This window comes from Xyrauchen texanus, chromosome 48, assembly GCF_025860055.1.
Source record: "Xyrauchen texanus isolate HMW12.3.18 chromosome 48, RBS_HiC_50CHRs, whole genome shotgun sequence".
In the NCBI taxonomy this organism is placed as follows: Eukaryota; Metazoa; Chordata; class Actinopteri; order Cypriniformes; family Catostomidae; genus Xyrauchen; species Xyrauchen texanus.
Genome location: NC_068323.1, coordinates 3,444,413 through 3,463,928, shown reverse-complemented (window position 1 = coordinate 3,463,928; position 19,516 = coordinate 3,444,413). Strand labels below are relative to the sequence as shown.

The following is a 19,516-nucleotide window of genomic DNA, read 5'->3' as shown; positions in this document are numbered from 1 at the left end:
TTGTTATTCTGTCTCTCACTGTTAAAATTAACCTACCATTAAAATTATAGACTGATAATTTCTTTGTCAGTGGGCAAAAATGTGCACGCGCACTGTAATATTTGTGTATGCGCGTGCGCACTGTAGTGATTTGGTTTTGCAATAACAATGCATAGAGGTAATCACTCCAAAAAAAATTATGAAAATTAAAAATGGTCAAGCAAACAACTTTATAATTATTTCACCACTTCAGATGTTTTGACCATTAAAGTCATGAAATGGAAGTTGTGACTGACTTCCGTATTGTGACGTATTTCTGAGTGAAACCGCTCATTAAACAAGAATAAATGTAGGACGGTGATTTGAGTTTATCCATCAGTTGTTGACATGGTGAAGAAAGTTTCTCTGTCAACTCTATAGAAACAAACTGTTTCAGTGAAGCTGAAGTGCTGTCAATCATAATTCATCACAACATCATTAAAGCATTCAATTCCTTTTTAACAGGATAAATATTGTGTAATTTGTGTGTGTGACACTTGTAGAGGAGTATATCTACGTCCCGGATATAAAGATTTTACTCGTCTCACATTCAAACACACGAGAATACAAACACTGAACTCGACCCCAATCTATAATCAATTAAAAACATCTTTATGTAATCTTACATGTGTAATGATATTTCAGCTGCTGAACTTCTTTACGACACAACGTTAAAATATTAAATGTCAAATTATAATGAATTTATAAACTTCTTTAAAATTCCCAATGCAATAAACATGTTTAATTATTGCAGCTTATCATTTTTTTCAGCTGTTATAATAATATGATCATATCTGATGTTTGTTCATAAATATATTTGATGTTCAGTTTTCAGTGCAGTGAGAACATTCACCTGTTTTAATATCATCATTTCTCCTGTATTTCTCTCTTCTGTGTCCATACAGATCAATGGAGGAGAGTGTCAGAGATGGAGGGAAAATCTGTCCCTCTAATCACTGATGATATTCATATAAAGACAGATGATGTGAACCTGTATCATAAAGACACTCTCATAGCTCAGATCAGAAGAGGGAAGATCACACCTGTTACAGATGTATTCAGAGAGAGACTGAAGCTGAATCATCAGACTGGATCTCTCACCATCAATAACAGCAAATGCTCAGACTCTGGAGTTTATATACTGAAGATCAAAAACGGCACTGGAGAGATCACATATAAGAGAATAATTGTTACTGTCAGAGGTGAGTAGATCAACTCTTTTAATTTAATAATCATCAGATTTACATCAGAAATGTGCAGGACTCCCCGAGTCACATGATGCACTTTTATTTCTGTCACTCTTTTGATATAAAATGTAAATTGTTGGTGAATATTTACATGACAGATTTCCCTCAATACATCAGAAAAGATTCATTGGTACAAACGTTTGAATGATTTGTGCAGGAGAGCTCAATGCAGGACAGTTTTCACAGTGGGAAATATTCACTTTAAGAGAGAATGTTCCAGTGAAAACATCATTAATTAAACATGATTACTGATCATTAATTAAACATGATTACTGTTCATTAATTAAACACGATTACTGATCATTTATTAAACATGATTACTGTTCATCAATTAAACACGATTACTGATCATTAATTAAACACGATTACTGATCATTTATTAAACATGATTACTGTTCATCAATTAAACACGATTACTGATCATTAATTAAACATGATTACTGTTCATTAATTAAACACGATTACTGATCATTTATTAAACATGATTACTGTTCATCAATTAAACACGATTACTGATCATTTATTAAACATGATTACTGATCATTAATTAAACATGATTACTGTTCATTAATTAAACACGATTACTGTTCATTTATTAAACATGATAACTGTTCATTTATTAAACGATTACTGTTCATTAATTAAACACGATTACTGATCATTAATTAAACATGATTACTGATCATTAATTAAACATGATTACTGTTCATTAATTAAACACGATTACTGATCATTTATTAAACATGATTACTGATCATTAATTAAACATGATTACTGTTCATTAATTAAACACGATTACTGATCATTTATTAAACATGATTACTGATCATTTATTAAACGATTACTGTTCATTAATTAAACACGATTACTGTTCATTAATTAAACACGATTACTGTTCATTAATTAAACATGATTACTGTTCATTTATTAAACATGATTACTGTTCATTTATTAAACATGATTACTGTTCATTTATTAAACATGATTACTGATCATTAATTAAACACGATTACTGTTCATTTATTAAACACGATTACTGTTCATTAATTAAACATGATTACTGTTCATTAATTAAACATGATTACTGTTCATTAATTAAACAGGATTACTGTTCATTTATTAAACAAGATTACTGTTCATTTATTAAACATGATTACTGTTCATTAATTAAACATGATTACTGATCATTAATTAAACACGATTACTGTTCATTTATTAAACAAGATTACTGTTCATTTATTAAACATGATTACTGTTCATTAATTAAACATGATTACTGATCATTAATTAAACACGATTACTGTTCATTTATTAAACACGATTACTGTTCATTTATTAAACACGATTACTGTTCATTAATTAAACAGGATTACTGATCATTAATTAAACACGATTACTGTTCATTTATTAAACACGATTACTGTTCATTTATTAAACACGATTACTGTTCATTAATTAAACACGATTACTGTTCATTTATTAAACATGATTACTGTTCATTTATTAAACATGATTACTGTTCATTAATTAAACACGATTACTGTTCATTTATTAAACACGATTACTGTTCATTAATTAAACATGATTACTGTTCATTTATTAAACATGATTACTGTTCATTAATTAAACATGATTACTGTTCATTAATTAAACATGATTACTGTTCATTTATTAAACATGATTACTGTTCATTAATTAAACATGATTACTGTTCATTAATTAAACACGATTACTGTTCATTAATTAAACACGATTACTGTTCATTAATTAAACACGATTACTGTTCATTTATTAAACACGATTACTGTTCATTAATTAAACACGATTACTGTTCATTTATTAAACACGATTACTGTTCATTTATTAAACACGATTACTGTTCATTAATTAAACACGATTACTGTTCATTAATTAAACATGATTACTGTTCATTAATTAAACAGGATTACTGATCATTAATTAAACACGATTACTGTTCATTTATTAAACAAGATTACTGTTCATTTATTAAACATGATTACTGTTCATTAATTAAACACGATTACTGATCATTAATTAAACACGATTACTGTTCATTTATTAAACACGATTACTGTTCATTTATTAAACACGATTACTGTTCATTAATTAAACAGGATTACTGATCATTAATTAAACACGATTACTGTTCATTTATTAAACACGATTACTGTTCATTTATTAAACACGATTACTGTTCATTTATTAAACATGATTACTGTTCATTTATTAAACATGATTACTGTTCATTTATTAAACATGATTACTGTTCATTAATTAAACACGATTACTGTTCATTTATTAAACACGATTACTGTTCATTAATTAAACATGATTACTGTTCATTTATTAAACATGATTACTGTTCATTTATTAAACACGATTACTGTTCATTAATTAAACACGATTACTGTTCATTTATTAAACACGATTACTGTTCATTAATTAAACATGATTACTGTTCATTTATTAAACATGATTACTGTTCATTAATTAAACATGATTACTGTTCATTTATTAAACATGATTACTGTTCATTTATTAAACATGATTACTGTTCATTAATTAAACACGATTACTGTTCATTAATTAAACACGATTACTGTTCATTAATTAAACACGATTACTGTTCATTAATTAAACACGATTACTGTTCATTTATTAAACACGATTACTGTTCATTAATTAAACACGATTACTGATCATTTATTAAACACGATTACTGTTCATTAATTAAACACGATTACTGATCATTAATTAAACACGATTACTGTTCATTAATTAAACACGATTACTGTTCATTTATTAAACACGATTACTGTTCATTAATTAAACACGATAACTGTTCATTAATTAAACACGATTACTGTTCATTTATTAAACACGATTACTGTTCATTAATTAAACACGATTACTGTTCATTAATTAAACACGATTACTGTTCATTAATTAAACACGATTACTGATCATTTATTAAACACGATTACTGTTCATTTATTAAAAATGATTACTGATCATTAATTAAACACGATTACTGATCATTAATTAAACACGATTACTGATCATTTATTAAACACGATTACTGTTCATTAATTAAACACGATTACTCTTCATTAATTAAACACGATTACTCTTCATTTACTAAACACGATTACTCTTCATTAATTAAACACGATTACTGATCATTAATTAAACACGATTACTGTTCATTTATTAAACACTATTACTGATCATTTATTAAACACGATTACTGATCATTTATTAAACACTATTACTGATCATTTATTAAACACGATTACTGTTCATTAATTAAACACGATTACTGTTCATTAATTAAACATGATTACTGTTCATTTATTAAACATGATTACTGTTCATTTATTAAACATGATTACTGTTCATTTATTAAACATGATTACTGATCATTAATTAAACACGATTACTGTTCATTTATTAAACACGATTACTGTTCATTAATTAAACATGATTACTGTTCATTAATTAAACATGATTACTGTTCATTAATTAAACAGGATTACTGTTCATTTATTAAACAAGATTACTGTTCATTTATTAAACATGATTACTGTTCATTAATTAAACATGATTACTGATCATTAATTAAACACGATTACTGTTCATTTATTAAACAAGATTACTGTTCATTTATTAAACATGATTACTGTTCATTAATTAAACATGATTACTGATCATTAATTAAACACGATTACTGTTCATTTATTAAACACGATTACTGTTCATTTATTAAACACGATTACTGTTCATTAATTAAACAGGATTACTGATCATTAATTAAACACGATTACTGTTCATTTATTAAACACGATTACTGTTCATTTATTAAACACGATTACTGTTCATTAATTAAACACGATTACTGTTCATTTATTAAACATGATTACTGTTCATTTATTAAACATGATTACTGTTCATTAATTAAACACGATTACTGTTCATTAATTAAACATGATTACTGTTCATTTATTAAACATGATTACTGTTCATTAATTAAACATGATTACTGTTCATTAATTAAACATGATTACTGTTCATTTATTAAACATGATTACTGTTCATTAATTAAACATGATTACTGTTCATTTATTAAACATGATTACTGTTCATTAATTAAACACGATTACTGTTCATTAATTAAACACGATTACTGTTCATTAATTAAACACGATTACTGTTCATTTATTAAACACGATTACTGTTCATTAATTAAACACGATTACTGTTCATTTATTAAACACGATTACTGTTCATTAATTAAACACGATTACTGTTCATTAATTAAACACGATTACTGTTCATTAATTAAACAGGATTACTGATCATTAATTAAACACGATTACTGTTCATTTATTAAACAAGATTACTGATCATTAATTAAACACGATTACTGATCATTAATTAAACACGATTACTGATCATTTATTAAACACGATTACTGTTCATTAATTAAACACGATTACTGTTCATTAATTAAACACGATTACTGATCATTTATTAAACACGATTACTGATCATTAATTAAACACGATTACTGTTCATTAATTAAACACGATTACTGTTCATTTATTAAACACGATTACTGTTCATTAATTAAACATGATTACTGTTCATTTATTAAACACGATTACTGTTCATTTATTAAACATGATTACTGTTCATTAATTAAACACGATTACTGTTCATTTATTAAACACGATTACTGTTCATTAATTAAACATGATTACTGTTCATTTATTAAACATGATTACTGTTCATTAATTAAACACGATTACTGTTCATTTATTAAACACGATTACTGTTCATTAATTAAACACGATTACTGTTCATTTATTAAACACGATTACTGTTCATTAATTAAACACGATAACTGTTCATTAATTAAACACGATTACTGTTCATTTATTAAACACGATTACTGTTCATTAATTAAACACGATTACTGTTCATTAATTAAACACGATTACTGTTCATTAATTAAACACGATTACTGATCATTTATTAAACACGATTACTGTTCATTTATTAAAAATGATTACTGATCATTAATTAAACACGATTACTGATCATTAATTAAACACGATTACTGATCATTTATTAAACACGATTACTGTTCATTAATTAAACACGATTACTGTTCATTAATTAAACACGATTACTGTTCATTAATTAAACACGATTACTGTTCATTTATTAAACACGATAACTGATCATTTATTAAACACGATTACTGATCATTAATTAAACAAGATTACTGTTCATTTATTAAACACGATTACTGTTCATTAATTAAACATGATTACTGTTCATTAATTAAACATGATTACTGTTCATTTATTAAACACTATTACTGATCATTTATTAAACACGATTACTGATCATTTATTAAACATGATTACTGTTCATTTATTAAACACGATTACTGATCATTAATTAAACACGATTACTGTTCATTTATTAAACACGATTACTGTTCATTAATTAAACATGATTACTGTTCATTTATTAAACACTATTACTGATCATTTATTAAACACGATTACTGATCATTAATTAAACACGATTACTGTTCATTTATTAAACACGATTACTGATCATTTATTAAACATGATTACTGATCATTTATTAAACACTATTACTGATCATTTATTAAACACGATTACTGATCATTTATTAAACATGATTACTGTTCATTAATTAAACACGATTACTGATCATTAATTAAACACGATTACTGATCATTTATTAAACACGATTACTGATCATTAATTAAACACGATTACTGATCATTTATTAAACACGATTACTGATCATTAATTAAACACGATTACTGATCATTTATTAAACACGATTACTGATCATTAATTAAACACGATTACTGATCATTTATTAAACACGATTACTGATCATTAATTAAACACGATTACTGTTCATTTATTAAACACGATTACTGATCATTTATTAAACACGATTACTGATCATTTATTAAACACGATTACTGATCATTTATTAAACACGATTACTGATCATTAATTAAACACGATTACTGATCATTTATTAAACACGATTACTGTTCAGATTGTTTATCGAGATCATTTGATCAATTGTCTGAGTAACTGTGATTGATTCTTCTACAGATGAAGGGATCTCAGAGATGGTAACGGAGGGAAATCCTGTCAATTTATTCAGTGGTGTTACTGAACTACAGGAAGATGCTGAAGTAGAGTGGAAATTTAAAAACACTGTCATAGCTCACAAAAAACAAAAGGACAAAAAGATCTCATTACGTCAGGATGCTCATGATGGGAAATTCAAACAGAATCTGCTGGTGGACAAACTGACTGGATCTCTCACCATCACAGACATCACAATGGATCAATCTGGAGATTATGAACTGAAGATCACCAGCAGGAGAGCAACTATACACAAGATATTCAATGTTTCTGTCTCTGGTGAGTAACTCAAGTTTTCAGTGCAGTAATTATCATATTTAAATGAGTTTAATGTCCTGATGTTTTCAGTGCAGTAATTATCATATTTAAATGAGTTTAATGTCCTGATGTTTTCAGTGCAGTAATTATCATATTTAAATGAGTTTAATGTGCTGATGTTTTCAGTGCTGTAATTATCATATTTAAACGAGTTTAATGTCCTGATGTGTTCAGTGCAGTAATTATCATATTTAAATGAGTTTAATGTCCTGATGTGTTCAGTGCAGTAATTATCATATTTAAATGAGTTTAATGTCCTGATGTTTTCAGTGCAGTAATTATCATATTTAAACAAGTTTAATGTCCTGATGTTTTCAGTGCAGTAATTATCATATTTAAACGAGTTTAATGTCCTGATGTTTTCAGTGCAGTAATTATCATATTTAAATGAGTTTAATGTCCTGATGTTTTAAGTGCAGTAATTATCATATTTAAACGAGTTTAATGTCCTGATGTTTTCAGTGCAGTAATTATCATATTTAAACGAGTTTAATGTCCTGATGTTTTCAATGCAGTTATTATCATATTTAAATCAGTTTAATGTCCTGAAGTTTACATATATTCACACAATGTAGTATATTCTAATAGTTTTTTCCTTTATGATTTGAATATCATTTTAGCTTTTTAAAAATGTACAAATTTCACATTCTATCAATTTATATGATGTCATGAAATTGCATTTTTAATAATGATACAAGCTGTTGTTTTTTTTTATTTTTATTTCATTAACAAAACAATTCACAAGGTAGGAACCTAATAATGAAAATTAGGGGTCACGATTGTTAAGTTTGGCTGACAATTAATTGTCAAACAAATAATTGCGATTATGAGTATTAATTGTCTGATTTAGGTGTTTCACGAATATGAAGATTAATTACCATACAAACTCACTATGTGGCTTCATGCACACAACAAAGTCATTTATACAAATGTAGCTTGTGTCAAAAAATAAAAACGGGTATGATTTAATTTTCAGGCTTCAAAAACATATGAATGACAGTTAAATATAAACGTATAAAATGTAAAATAATTCAAATAAACTTTTAATGATCAAAATAGGTCTAAATAACTCAAATATATCTCTCTTATTTGTCTGAATTACTTTTGATCCATTTGACTTTTTCAATGTTGTTTTCTTTTGTAACCCAGCCAACCTGTACAGCTATTATATAATATTATTGTATGCAATAGTAAAATATTTCTTTCACATATTATTTTGAGGCTCTCTGATTAACTCACAAGCTCTTATTTCTCATGAAGGAAGACGTTGAGATTCTGTTTCTTGAATTTTATCTCCACAGAAATGGAGCATCTCCTCTGTCTCACTGTAACACTGCGTGAATAAATCCAGAATGACCTTGAATATTTGACATTACATGGCTGTTAAGTGAAACTGGAGTGCTTTGCGTTCACAAAATGAATCCGTTTATACCTTGTTTATATGTTCGCGTGAGTTTTGCACTTGTCTCTGTAGATGCCGTGCACATCAGAGCGCTTGAGTAGTGGTTCATCTTCACATGATCTCAAGAGAGCAGCTCTTGTGACGTCAGCGGTGCGGTTCCCTGAGATGTTTGGAGTTCAACTGAATGAGACACAAGTGCTTTTTCCTGTGCGCTCATGAGACAGCGTGCATGGAAAGACGAAGCTAAATCCAGCTTCTTAATCAACTCCTTTTTATTCAGTAAAAGGGCCTCGGACACTACACAACTCTATCACTGGCGAGTGAAAAGTTCAAATGTACTTGCCAGTGGCTAATAACAGACGTTTTTTGGTCGAATAGTGCGAAATTTACTCACTTATGCGAGTGATTTTCACACAATATAGAGGCCTGCCTTTATTCCAGTGTAACTTAGAAACGAGGAGTGAATCAAGCATTTGTATTGATGTAACCCATTAAATCCTGGAATGGCCTTAAAATTGTTTACGGCCATTTTGCGATTTCAGTCTATATATAGTCTATAAAGTTGCTTTAATGGATATCACATAGACAAGAAAGAATTCCAAAATGTTAAGGTTTTACAGCCTTTTGTAACTTGTACTGTCATGTCCATTGCAGTTTCCCACTGAAGTGAAAATGACTGTTATGACACTACTTGTTTTATGAGTACCAATCCATCTATGTTCAGTATCTATTTTTCATGGACTCTCTGGATTCATTAAGGTGAAGATGACTTCCCCAAGAATCCAAGTAGGTGGATTGGATGACGATGATGCACGCAAACCCCCTCCCAAAAAATGAAATAAAAGCAGATTTACGTAATTTACACGGGTCACCCACCGAGGTCAGAAAATATGTTAATACGTATTTTTACGAAAAATCACATCTGCGTCTGTGATCTATCCAACCGAAACAATCAAGATGGCGGCCCGTGTTATAGCGGTGCTGTTGTACTTGACACTCACTTTGATTGCGTTGTTAAAAAATAAATGTTAGTTTGTACAACCATCCAATTGCGTTCTTCAAATGCGAAGGGAAGTTTACTTTGAATTGGTGTCCGGCGACGGAACGGTAGGACAATTGCGCTTCAGACCGAACATGCAGCGGGGATTTTCCGTATAGTAACATGATTTAAAGTGTTTTCATACATTTCAGTGTGGACAAGCAACTTTTGGAAAACGCTTGAAAACGCTAGTGTGGACGGAGAGCGATTTGTAAAGAAAATGCTGTTTTCAAATGTACCCGGATTAATGTAGCGGTAGCCTTAGAGTGAACAAACAGAAGTTTATAATATTCAGTGTTTGATTTGTGGAATTTATCAACTTAAGATTTTCCACCAACATCTGAATATCTGTGAATATTGTAGAAATGAAATGTAGACTGTAAGTGACATGAGGGATAATAATCTCAGTTTAATGTTTCCTGATGTTACTGACCGTGTCTGAATAACTGTGATTGATTCTTCTCCAGGTGAAGGGATCTTAAAGACAGTAATGAAGGGAGATCGTGTCGATCTATTCAGTGATGTTGCTGAACTACAGGAAGATGCTGAAGTAGAGCTGAAATTTAAAAACACTGTCATAGCTGACAAAAAACAAAAGGACAAAATGATCTCATTACGTCAGGATGCTCATGATGGGAAATTCAGACACAATCTGCAGGTGGAACAAAAGACTGGATCTCTCTTCATCACAAACATCAGACCGGATCAATCTGGAGATTATGAACTGAAGATCATCAGCAGGAGAGTAACTGTACACCAGAGATTCAATGTTTCTGTCATTGGTGAGTAACTCAAGTTTTCAGTGCAGTAATTATCATATTTAAATGAGTTTAATGTCCTGATGTATTCAGTGCAGTAATTATCATATTTAAATGAGTTTAATGTCCTGATGTTTTCAGTGCAGTAATTATCATATTTAAATGAGTTTAATGTCCTGATGTTTTCAGTGCAGTAATTATCATATTTAAATGAGTTTAATGTCCTGAAGTTTTCAGTGCAGTAATTATCATATTTAAATGAGTTTAATGTCCTGATGTTTTCAGTGCAGTAATTATCATATTTAAATGAGTTTAATGTCCTGATGTTTTCAGTGCAGTAATTATCATATTTAAATGAGTTTCATGTCCTGATGTTTTCAGTGCAGTAATTATCATATTTAAATGAGTTTAATGTCCTGATGTTTTCAGTGCAGTAATTATCATATTTAAAAGAGTTTAATGTCCTGATGTTTTCAGTGCAGTAATTATCATATTTAAATGAGTTTAATGTCCTGATGTTTTCAGTGCAGTAATTAGCATATTTAAATGAGCTTAATGTCCTGATGTTTTCAGTGTTTACATGACAGATTTCCCTCAATACATCAGAAAAGATTCATTGGTACAAACGTTTGAATGATTTGTGCAGGAGAGCTCAATGCAGGACAGTTTTCACAGTGAGAAATATTCACTTTAAGAGAGAATGTTCCAGTGAAAACATAATTTAGCCGCGGTTGGAAAATACAAGATTCATGCATTCATTCTGAGCAAAAGCGCTCGTAAATATCATGCCCAGCACAGTACGCACATACAGATGTCGGCAACATCCTGTGTATGCGGCTGACTGAACAAATAACAATTATAAATTATAAATCTCTCTGCCACCTGCTCTGAACACTCATCGAGTCAAAAAGGCAACCTATCCATATACTAAAAATCCAAAAGTATATACATTGCTGCATGCAACGTCTCAGTTTCCCACGGAAACGTTGGTATATAGCAATGCTACAACCATTATAAGGATAGAGAAGAAACATGGAATAATCTTCTAGCACATACATTGAACATGTGATGCCTCAGCCCATAAGCATACATGCATAAACAAAGGAATACAAGGATAACATGTGCAGTAATGATGTCTTATAGCTGGTTACAGGAATGTGAACATAAATGTGAATACATGGATATGCTTGTATAATATCAATAAGAAAAAGTATAAAATATAGAAATGACTCTAGTCACTTGCATCATGTTCACATTGTTTATCGAGATGATTTGATCAATTACTCCAGCAGATATTTCATTACAGTTGCTTAAATTCAGTATTTGTGATTTTATGTGTGAATCATCAAACTGAAATGTCGAGTGAACAAACAGAAGTTTATAATGTTCAGTGTTTGATTTACTGACTATCAACTAAAGATTTTACACCAACATCTGAATATCTGTGAATATTGTAGAAATGAAATGTAGACTGTAAGTGACATGAGGGATAATAATCTCAGTTTAATGTGTCCTGATGTTACTGACCGTGTCTGAATAACTGTGATTAATTCTTCTACAGATGAATTGATCTTAAAGACAGTAATGAAGGGAGATCGTGTCGATCTATTCAGTGATGTTGCTGAACTACAGGAAGATGCTGAAGTAGAGTGGAAATTTAAAACCACTGTCATAGCTGACAAAAAACAAAAGGACAAAATGATCTCAGTACATCAGGATGCTCATGATGGGAAATTCAGAGGAAGACTGAACGTGAACCAACTGACTGGATCTCTCATCATCACAGACATCACAATGGATCAATCTGGAAAATATGAACTGAAGATCATCAGCAGCAGAGCAACTGTACACAAGATAATCAATGTTTCTGTCTCTGGTAAGTAACTCAAGTTTACAGTGCAGTAATTATCATATTTAAATGAGTTTAATGTCCTGATGTTTTCAGTGCAGTAATTATCATATTTAAATGAGTTTAATGTCCTGATGTTTTCAGTGCATTAATTATCATATTTAAATGAGTTTAATGTCCTGATGTTTTCAGTGCATTAATTATCATATTTAAATCAGTTTAATGTCCTGATGTTTTCAGTGCAGTGATTATCATATTTAAATGAGTTTAACGTCCTGATATTTTCAGTGCAGTAATTATCATATTTAAATGAGTTTAATGTCCTGATGTTTTCAGTGCAGTAATTAGCGTATTTAAATGAGTTTAATGTCCTGATGTTTTCAGTGGAGTAATTATCATATTTAAATGAGTTTAATGAATGATCTGAAAACTGAGACACATTGTAAAGCTCAAATGTTTGACTCATGAATATTAGTTATCTGATGTAATATTTGCTCATTAGTTATAGTAGATTAGTGTTCACTCCAGTCAGTGTCAGTAATCATGGGAGATTCTGTCACTTTAAACGCTGATAATACTGAAATACAGAGAGATGATTCAGTGGATTAATAATGATTTACAGTCATCGCTGACATCACTACTTTTAACAATTAAGATTAATTTAATGTTGCTTTGCATTACAGTCAAATGAAATGTCTAAGCTGTTAGTTATATTAATAGTTTATTTGCCCTTCTCAATGTTCTGTGTATGTTGTGTTAATTCAGTTTGTTTAAAACATGTAAAAGTGAAAATCAGCTCATTTCTCATGTTTATTGCTCACGGATGTAAAATGAACAGCTTGAATATTTGATCAGAATAAGAGTTCAACACAATACAGCTCTGCAGATAGATTAGTCTCGTTTTTCATTAACAACATTATCATTCTCCAAACGTTTCACAATTTATTACAACTAACCCTAAAAATTCTGGTGGTTTTTTTTCTGTCGATTCTACGCTGTCTCATGGCAAAGCATGTGAGTCTGATGGTTTGATGAATAATGTCGCTGATGATGGAGTGAATCAGAAACGGGACGAGTCTTTAAGTTAAAGAGTCTCTCAGCATCACTGCTGTAAATCACTGTTACATCATCAACATTCAAATTCAGTTGCAAAAGAGATCCAGAGTCTGAGAGCAGATATCTGATGTGTCTTTTAGTGACGGATCAATGAGTTTAACATTTAAAATAACTTTATTTCCTAAAGTCTCAGTTGATTTGTGTCTGTTTTGTTCATTCTGAATGTTTCTGTGATTTCCATCATGTTTACTGAACTCTTCTTCATTGAGTAGCTGCAGCATTACACACTAACTTTTATTTCTTTTTACCTTCTGTTTTTTTTTTTTCAGACGAAGCTGATGTATTGATGGCTGTGGAGGCTTTAAGCAAAGAGTTGGAGAATATCGAGGCTGATGATGGAGTGAATGAGTCTGATGGTTTGATGAATAATGCCGCTGCTAATGGAGTGAATGAGTATCAGGTCACAAGTCCTGTTTAAGTTAAAGAGGCTCTCATCATCACTGCTGTAAATCACTGTTACATCATCAACATTCAAATCACATCTACAAAAACATATTTCACATTTTAATGAATCTCGATAAACTCGTCCTGTAAAATGAGAGATCAACATACGCTGTTAAACTCTGAAACTAAAGTGTAAAAAGTGTCTTTATTTTCAATTTGTTTTTGCCATTCACACGTATTAATAATCAAATCCTGCTCTATGATTTACAGTTTTTATCATTTTAATTGTATACATGTACAATAACGTTTGACTCTCTTCTATATCATGAGTGTAGACTGCACGCTTTAAATATCTAATATTATATAATCCACATATACAACATCAGTTTTCCTCAAAGTATTGTGTTTTTATTAATCTGACACCACTAACAGGTTCATGTTTAGTTTTAGGTCAGTGTATTTTAACACTCATGTCCAGTGACTTACACATTGAGTTATTATGCTTTTATTAAAGACATTATCAAACCGCAAGTTTATATTCTTTTAGTATTTTTATTTTACTTTGCAATGTGCTTTAATAGTTTTCTGCTATATTGAATAAGTGCACTTGTTTATTTTATCTGGTAATATTGAGTGTTTTTGTGAAGTCTGAGATTGTGAATTTAATGTTTTAAATACGGTCTGAATATTTCTGCAACTAATCGCAGGGTTGGTGGTTTGATTCCCGGCCCACATGCCGAAGTGTCCTTGGGCAAGACACTGAACCCCAAGTTGCTCCCAATGGCAGACTAGCACCTTGCATGCAGCTCTGCCACCATTGGTGTGTGAATGGGTGAATGAGACGCAGTGTAAAGTGTTTTGAATGCTGCTAAGGTTAAAAAGGCGCTATATAAGTGCAAACCATTTATTAACTGCTGTTCTGATGTAAAATACATACAAACTTTTAACTTCAGCTTCAGATAATCCTGCCAAATATGCATGTGTGTTAATCTGTATTATGACCAAAAAATAAATAAAATATATCAATGTATGTATGTTGTTTCAGTTTTTGTTCATGTGTGTTTTATTTGAGAGTTTGTACTTGAACACTCTTACAGTGATTTACAGTTTGATTTTACACATTTCTCCAAACCGACAGATGTTTTAATAATACATTATATTTATAATGCGCTTTTCTAGAACCCAAAGCACTACAAACAGATGCCAGCTTGAGCGTAGAAGGACGCTGCTGAAGAGTAAATGAGAAGGCTTGTAAAGTGTAACTGAGTCACAGATATAAGAAGGGGCGTTCCATGCACAATAGTGTGAGTGAGAGTTTTAAATCAACACGTGACTGAACAGGAAGACAATGCAAACTATAAATCACGCCTGTGATGTGCTGACGTGATGGAGTAGAAGTGAGAACACGTGCTGCTGAATTGTGAATATATTGTAGCTGTTTGATAGATTTATAGACCAACAAATAATTACAATAATCAATCCTAGAAGTAACAAATGCATGAATAAACCTTTCAGCATCAGGCAATGTGATACTCTTAATGTGTGAATCTAATGTCAAAAGAGCATCACAAATCACACCAAGGTTACGAATATGAGTAGATGAAAGTACGAGACTATCATCCATAATCAAATTGAAATTGTCCCCTTTGAATATCTGCTGGTGTGCCGATGAGAAGAAACTCTGTCTTTGAACAACTCAGTTTTAAAACATGATGGTGCATCACATTTTATTTCCTCATGCTGTTGACTTGTAGAGGAAACATTAATATCAGACTTAGAGCTGATATAGATCTGAGTATCACCAGCATAAAAGTGGTAATTTAAGCCATAATTCCCAATTATTTGCCCCAGAGGAAGCATATAAATGCAGAAACGATCCTGGACTCGACTGGAAGTGTTTATTTGAGTTTGTAAAGTCGTGTGGAAGTACTTGTAATGACCAACCGAACAATTCACCCCTTGACTAGTGATTCATCCTAATGACTCGACTCTTTTGAATCAGTTCACTAAAAGATTCATTTGGAGACATTGCAGAACTGCAGTATCCATTTCAAACGCTTGCGGTCAAACTTACATAAAGCACCTTAAAATGAAAAATAAATACACAATAGTAGAAGAAAAGCTGTGATGTGATTTATGGGAACACTAACATTAGCCCAAGAGGAAATTTATTTCATTTTATTGATTACTTTTGAAACATGTCGGCAGCATAAAAAATAAATAATAAATTACCAGAACTAAATCAAAAATTTAAATCAAATTAATTAAAAATCACACACACACACACAAACCGTTATTGGGTCTATGTATTATTGCACTTATTTTAATTAACATTGCTCTATAATTCTGTGAACGAAAACAACAACATAGTCTTATCTTTTATTCATCAAAACTTCAGTATATGTTTAATGCAGAGTTCACTTTTAAAAATACTAACTTTTGAATATTTTAAAGATTTTAAATCTTCCTCTTTCTGTTCACGTTTGCTGATTTTCTTCATCTGCATAAATTATCTTACAGCACTTAAATAAAATTATATGGCAATCGATTAAAGTCAAACTATGCATTAACATGTTGATTAGATCAGTTGGTGTTTTAGGTCGTTAAATGTTCAGTTCTATTCAGTGCTGGACATTTAAGATTGTGTAACGGGTGTCTAAGAATTTAACAATTAATTAATTAAATGAATTGCTGTGGGTGCAGATAGATTTAGCAGAAGATTTTTAAGTTCGTAAAGGTGGTAGCGGGTTGTGGGGAGAAACAGACAACACAAGTTAGATATGAACTGGTATGTAATTTGGTTTCCAATGAAAATAAATAGAATCAAAAAAGGTTATGTCAGTCAATTATACACAGTTCAACCATGAAAATTTCCCCTAGAGTGCACTCTTCTTTTACCCCAAAACATACACAGATAATTGCAATGGTAAAAGAAAAGAAAATAAAATGAATAAAATAATAAATAATGGAGTGGTGTCTTTGTTTACTTTTTTTTCTCTTAAACACTCTTCTCTCAAAATATCACCATTGTCAATCGTTTGATTGAACAAGAACCTCAATATGAATCAAATTGACAAATATATTTTAGCTATGGATAACCATACACCATCACAAGTGTTTAATGCTTTTCAAAACACATATCAGTTTCTTATCAGTCTCTGTATTCGTCTGTCAATCTTGATGAAAAGAAAAAACGCAATAGTCTCTAAATGTGAATTGTCTCGCTACAGCAAGACTGGAGAAGGAAAGGAAAGTATATTGTCCTCTTCGTCACGAGTTGTTGCCCTTTCACCGTAGTAGATTCGGGTGGCTCGCCATCAAACTTGAAATTTCTCACAGGATATCACAGAACATCACAATCCGCAGCACCAAAGACAAAATAGAAATACAAAGAAGAAAAAGAAAAAAAAGAGAAAACAAAAAAAAACCTGGCCTCTGTAGTAATCGTCTTTTGCTTTCACCCAGGTGCGTCTCACAGGCCCGCATGGCCAGCAATGGCGTCGGTGAACGAGGAATATCCACACGATTCACTATAATCTCGGAGTAAAATGCAACTCAACACTCACTCAGCTTCTCCATACACTGCACGGTATGAAATGAACTAGATTAAAGTTTTTTTTTTTTACTTTTCTTTCAAATATATACTTTTAACTCTTATCGCGACGATGGACTCACGTTTCCTCTATGCTCAACTCTCTTTTTTTTCTCGTTACGCAGGCGCGTCCACACACACACGCACAGCGCGTGATGTTCAAGCGCTCTCATTGGTCAATCAAAATTCAACTAATAATAACTGCTTTTCTTAAAGCGCCCACTATTTTTCTTAAATCGCCTTTACACATCACTATTTTACCTTTATTAGGGAAATTAGATGTTAATAACTTGCGAATAAATTAAACTTAACTTCCTTTATTTAACCAGGGTTACAATTGAGATGCATTAGATTATAATAGGGAGAGATAGATATACTGTATATATATATATCTCTGTATTGCTGACCTTTAGATTTTCTCTCCACATGTGAATAGAATTATCATCATGTTTTTTGGACACATATTTTAGGATTTCACAATAGACATTTGATCGTGGCAATCACCTCCCCACTCATGTTCTCCTTCCCCATCCCGTCATTCATTTTCACTTTATGTCAGTTGATGTAATAATAAAGAGACGAGACACAAGCATGTAGTGAAGTCAAGCTTATCTCAATAATAGAGAGCGTGAAAACAGAAAGTGAAAGTAACCTTCAAGCTGGAGGTCAAACATTACCAAGTGCTGCTAGATTTTAAATTAGCATTTTTTTTTATCACATTCGTTCTGGTTATATCAGAAATTCAATCTTTCCTTAATGCCAATAATGTTCAACACTGCTCAACACGTGGTGCATTATTGCGTTTTTAAATCATGCCAATCCCACTCCTCACTCCGGGCAAAATCATGCCAACCTCACTCTTCACTCCGGGCAAAATCATGCCAATCCCACTCTTCACTCCGGGCAAAATCATGCCAATCCCACTCCTCACTCCGGGCAAAATCATGCCAATCCCACTACAAAAACAGCAGCAAGACAGAGATAATAATAATAATAATAAAAAGTAAAAAAAAAAAAAAAATAGATATATATATATAAATTATACATATACTTACATACACACAGACACACACATTCGTAATACAAATCTAAAACAAATCTGTTATATAAAGTACAAAAATACAGTATGTTATGTGCAGTGCAAAACATTTTTTTTTATCTTTGTATGTAATGGCAGAAGATGATATGTTAGATAATATAAAAGACTAAAATGTGAATTGCACAATTATTGCTCAATGGGGCAGTTTTAACTGTTCATGAGATGGATAGCCTGAGGGAAAGACTGTTCCTGTGCCTGACGGTTCTGGTGCCCAGAGCTCTGTAGCGACGGCCAGAAAGCTTTGCATTATTTTATAATCATTTATACAGTTTTTAAAATAGTAGTAATATTTTGAAATTCATGGCATGTGTTAACCAACAGTTTTGACAGCTAGACTGTTTAAACGTCTCATGTTTGATGTAATCACTGTAGTTTTTCCATGAAGACCCATAAGAAGTGTTGTTTTACAAGTATTTGTTAAAAGCGTCCTAGTTGTGTGTAATGGTTGTATCAGATTATCACACCAT

General features: G+C 30.9%; 2 protein-coding genes across 2 annotated transcripts in view; one reads left to right on the top strand and one right to left on the bottom strand.

Annotated features, from left to right (window-relative positions):
* LOC127639742 (uncharacterized) overlaps positions 1–15,382 on the top strand; it is a 30,299-nt gene extending 14,917 nt beyond the window's left edge. Inside the window, exons 5-9 of the mRNA XM_052121945.1 lie at positions 924–1,220; positions 7,457–7,771; positions 10,719–11,033; positions 12,571–12,885; positions 14,244–15,382. Coding sequence (XP_051977905.1) covers positions 924–1,220; positions 7,457–7,771; positions 10,719–11,033; positions 12,571–12,885; positions 14,244–14,392 — 1,391 coding nt within the window. The 3' untranslated portion in view covers positions 14,393–15,382. The remainder of the gene's footprint in view (positions 1–923; positions 1,221–7,456; positions 7,772–10,718; positions 11,034–12,570; positions 12,886–14,243) is intronic.
* Positions 1–19,516, bottom strand: part of LOC127639469 (uncharacterized) — an 808,968-nt gene that overhangs the window by 326,398 nt on the left and 463,054 nt on the right. The gene's annotated exons all lie outside the window — the stretch shown is intronic.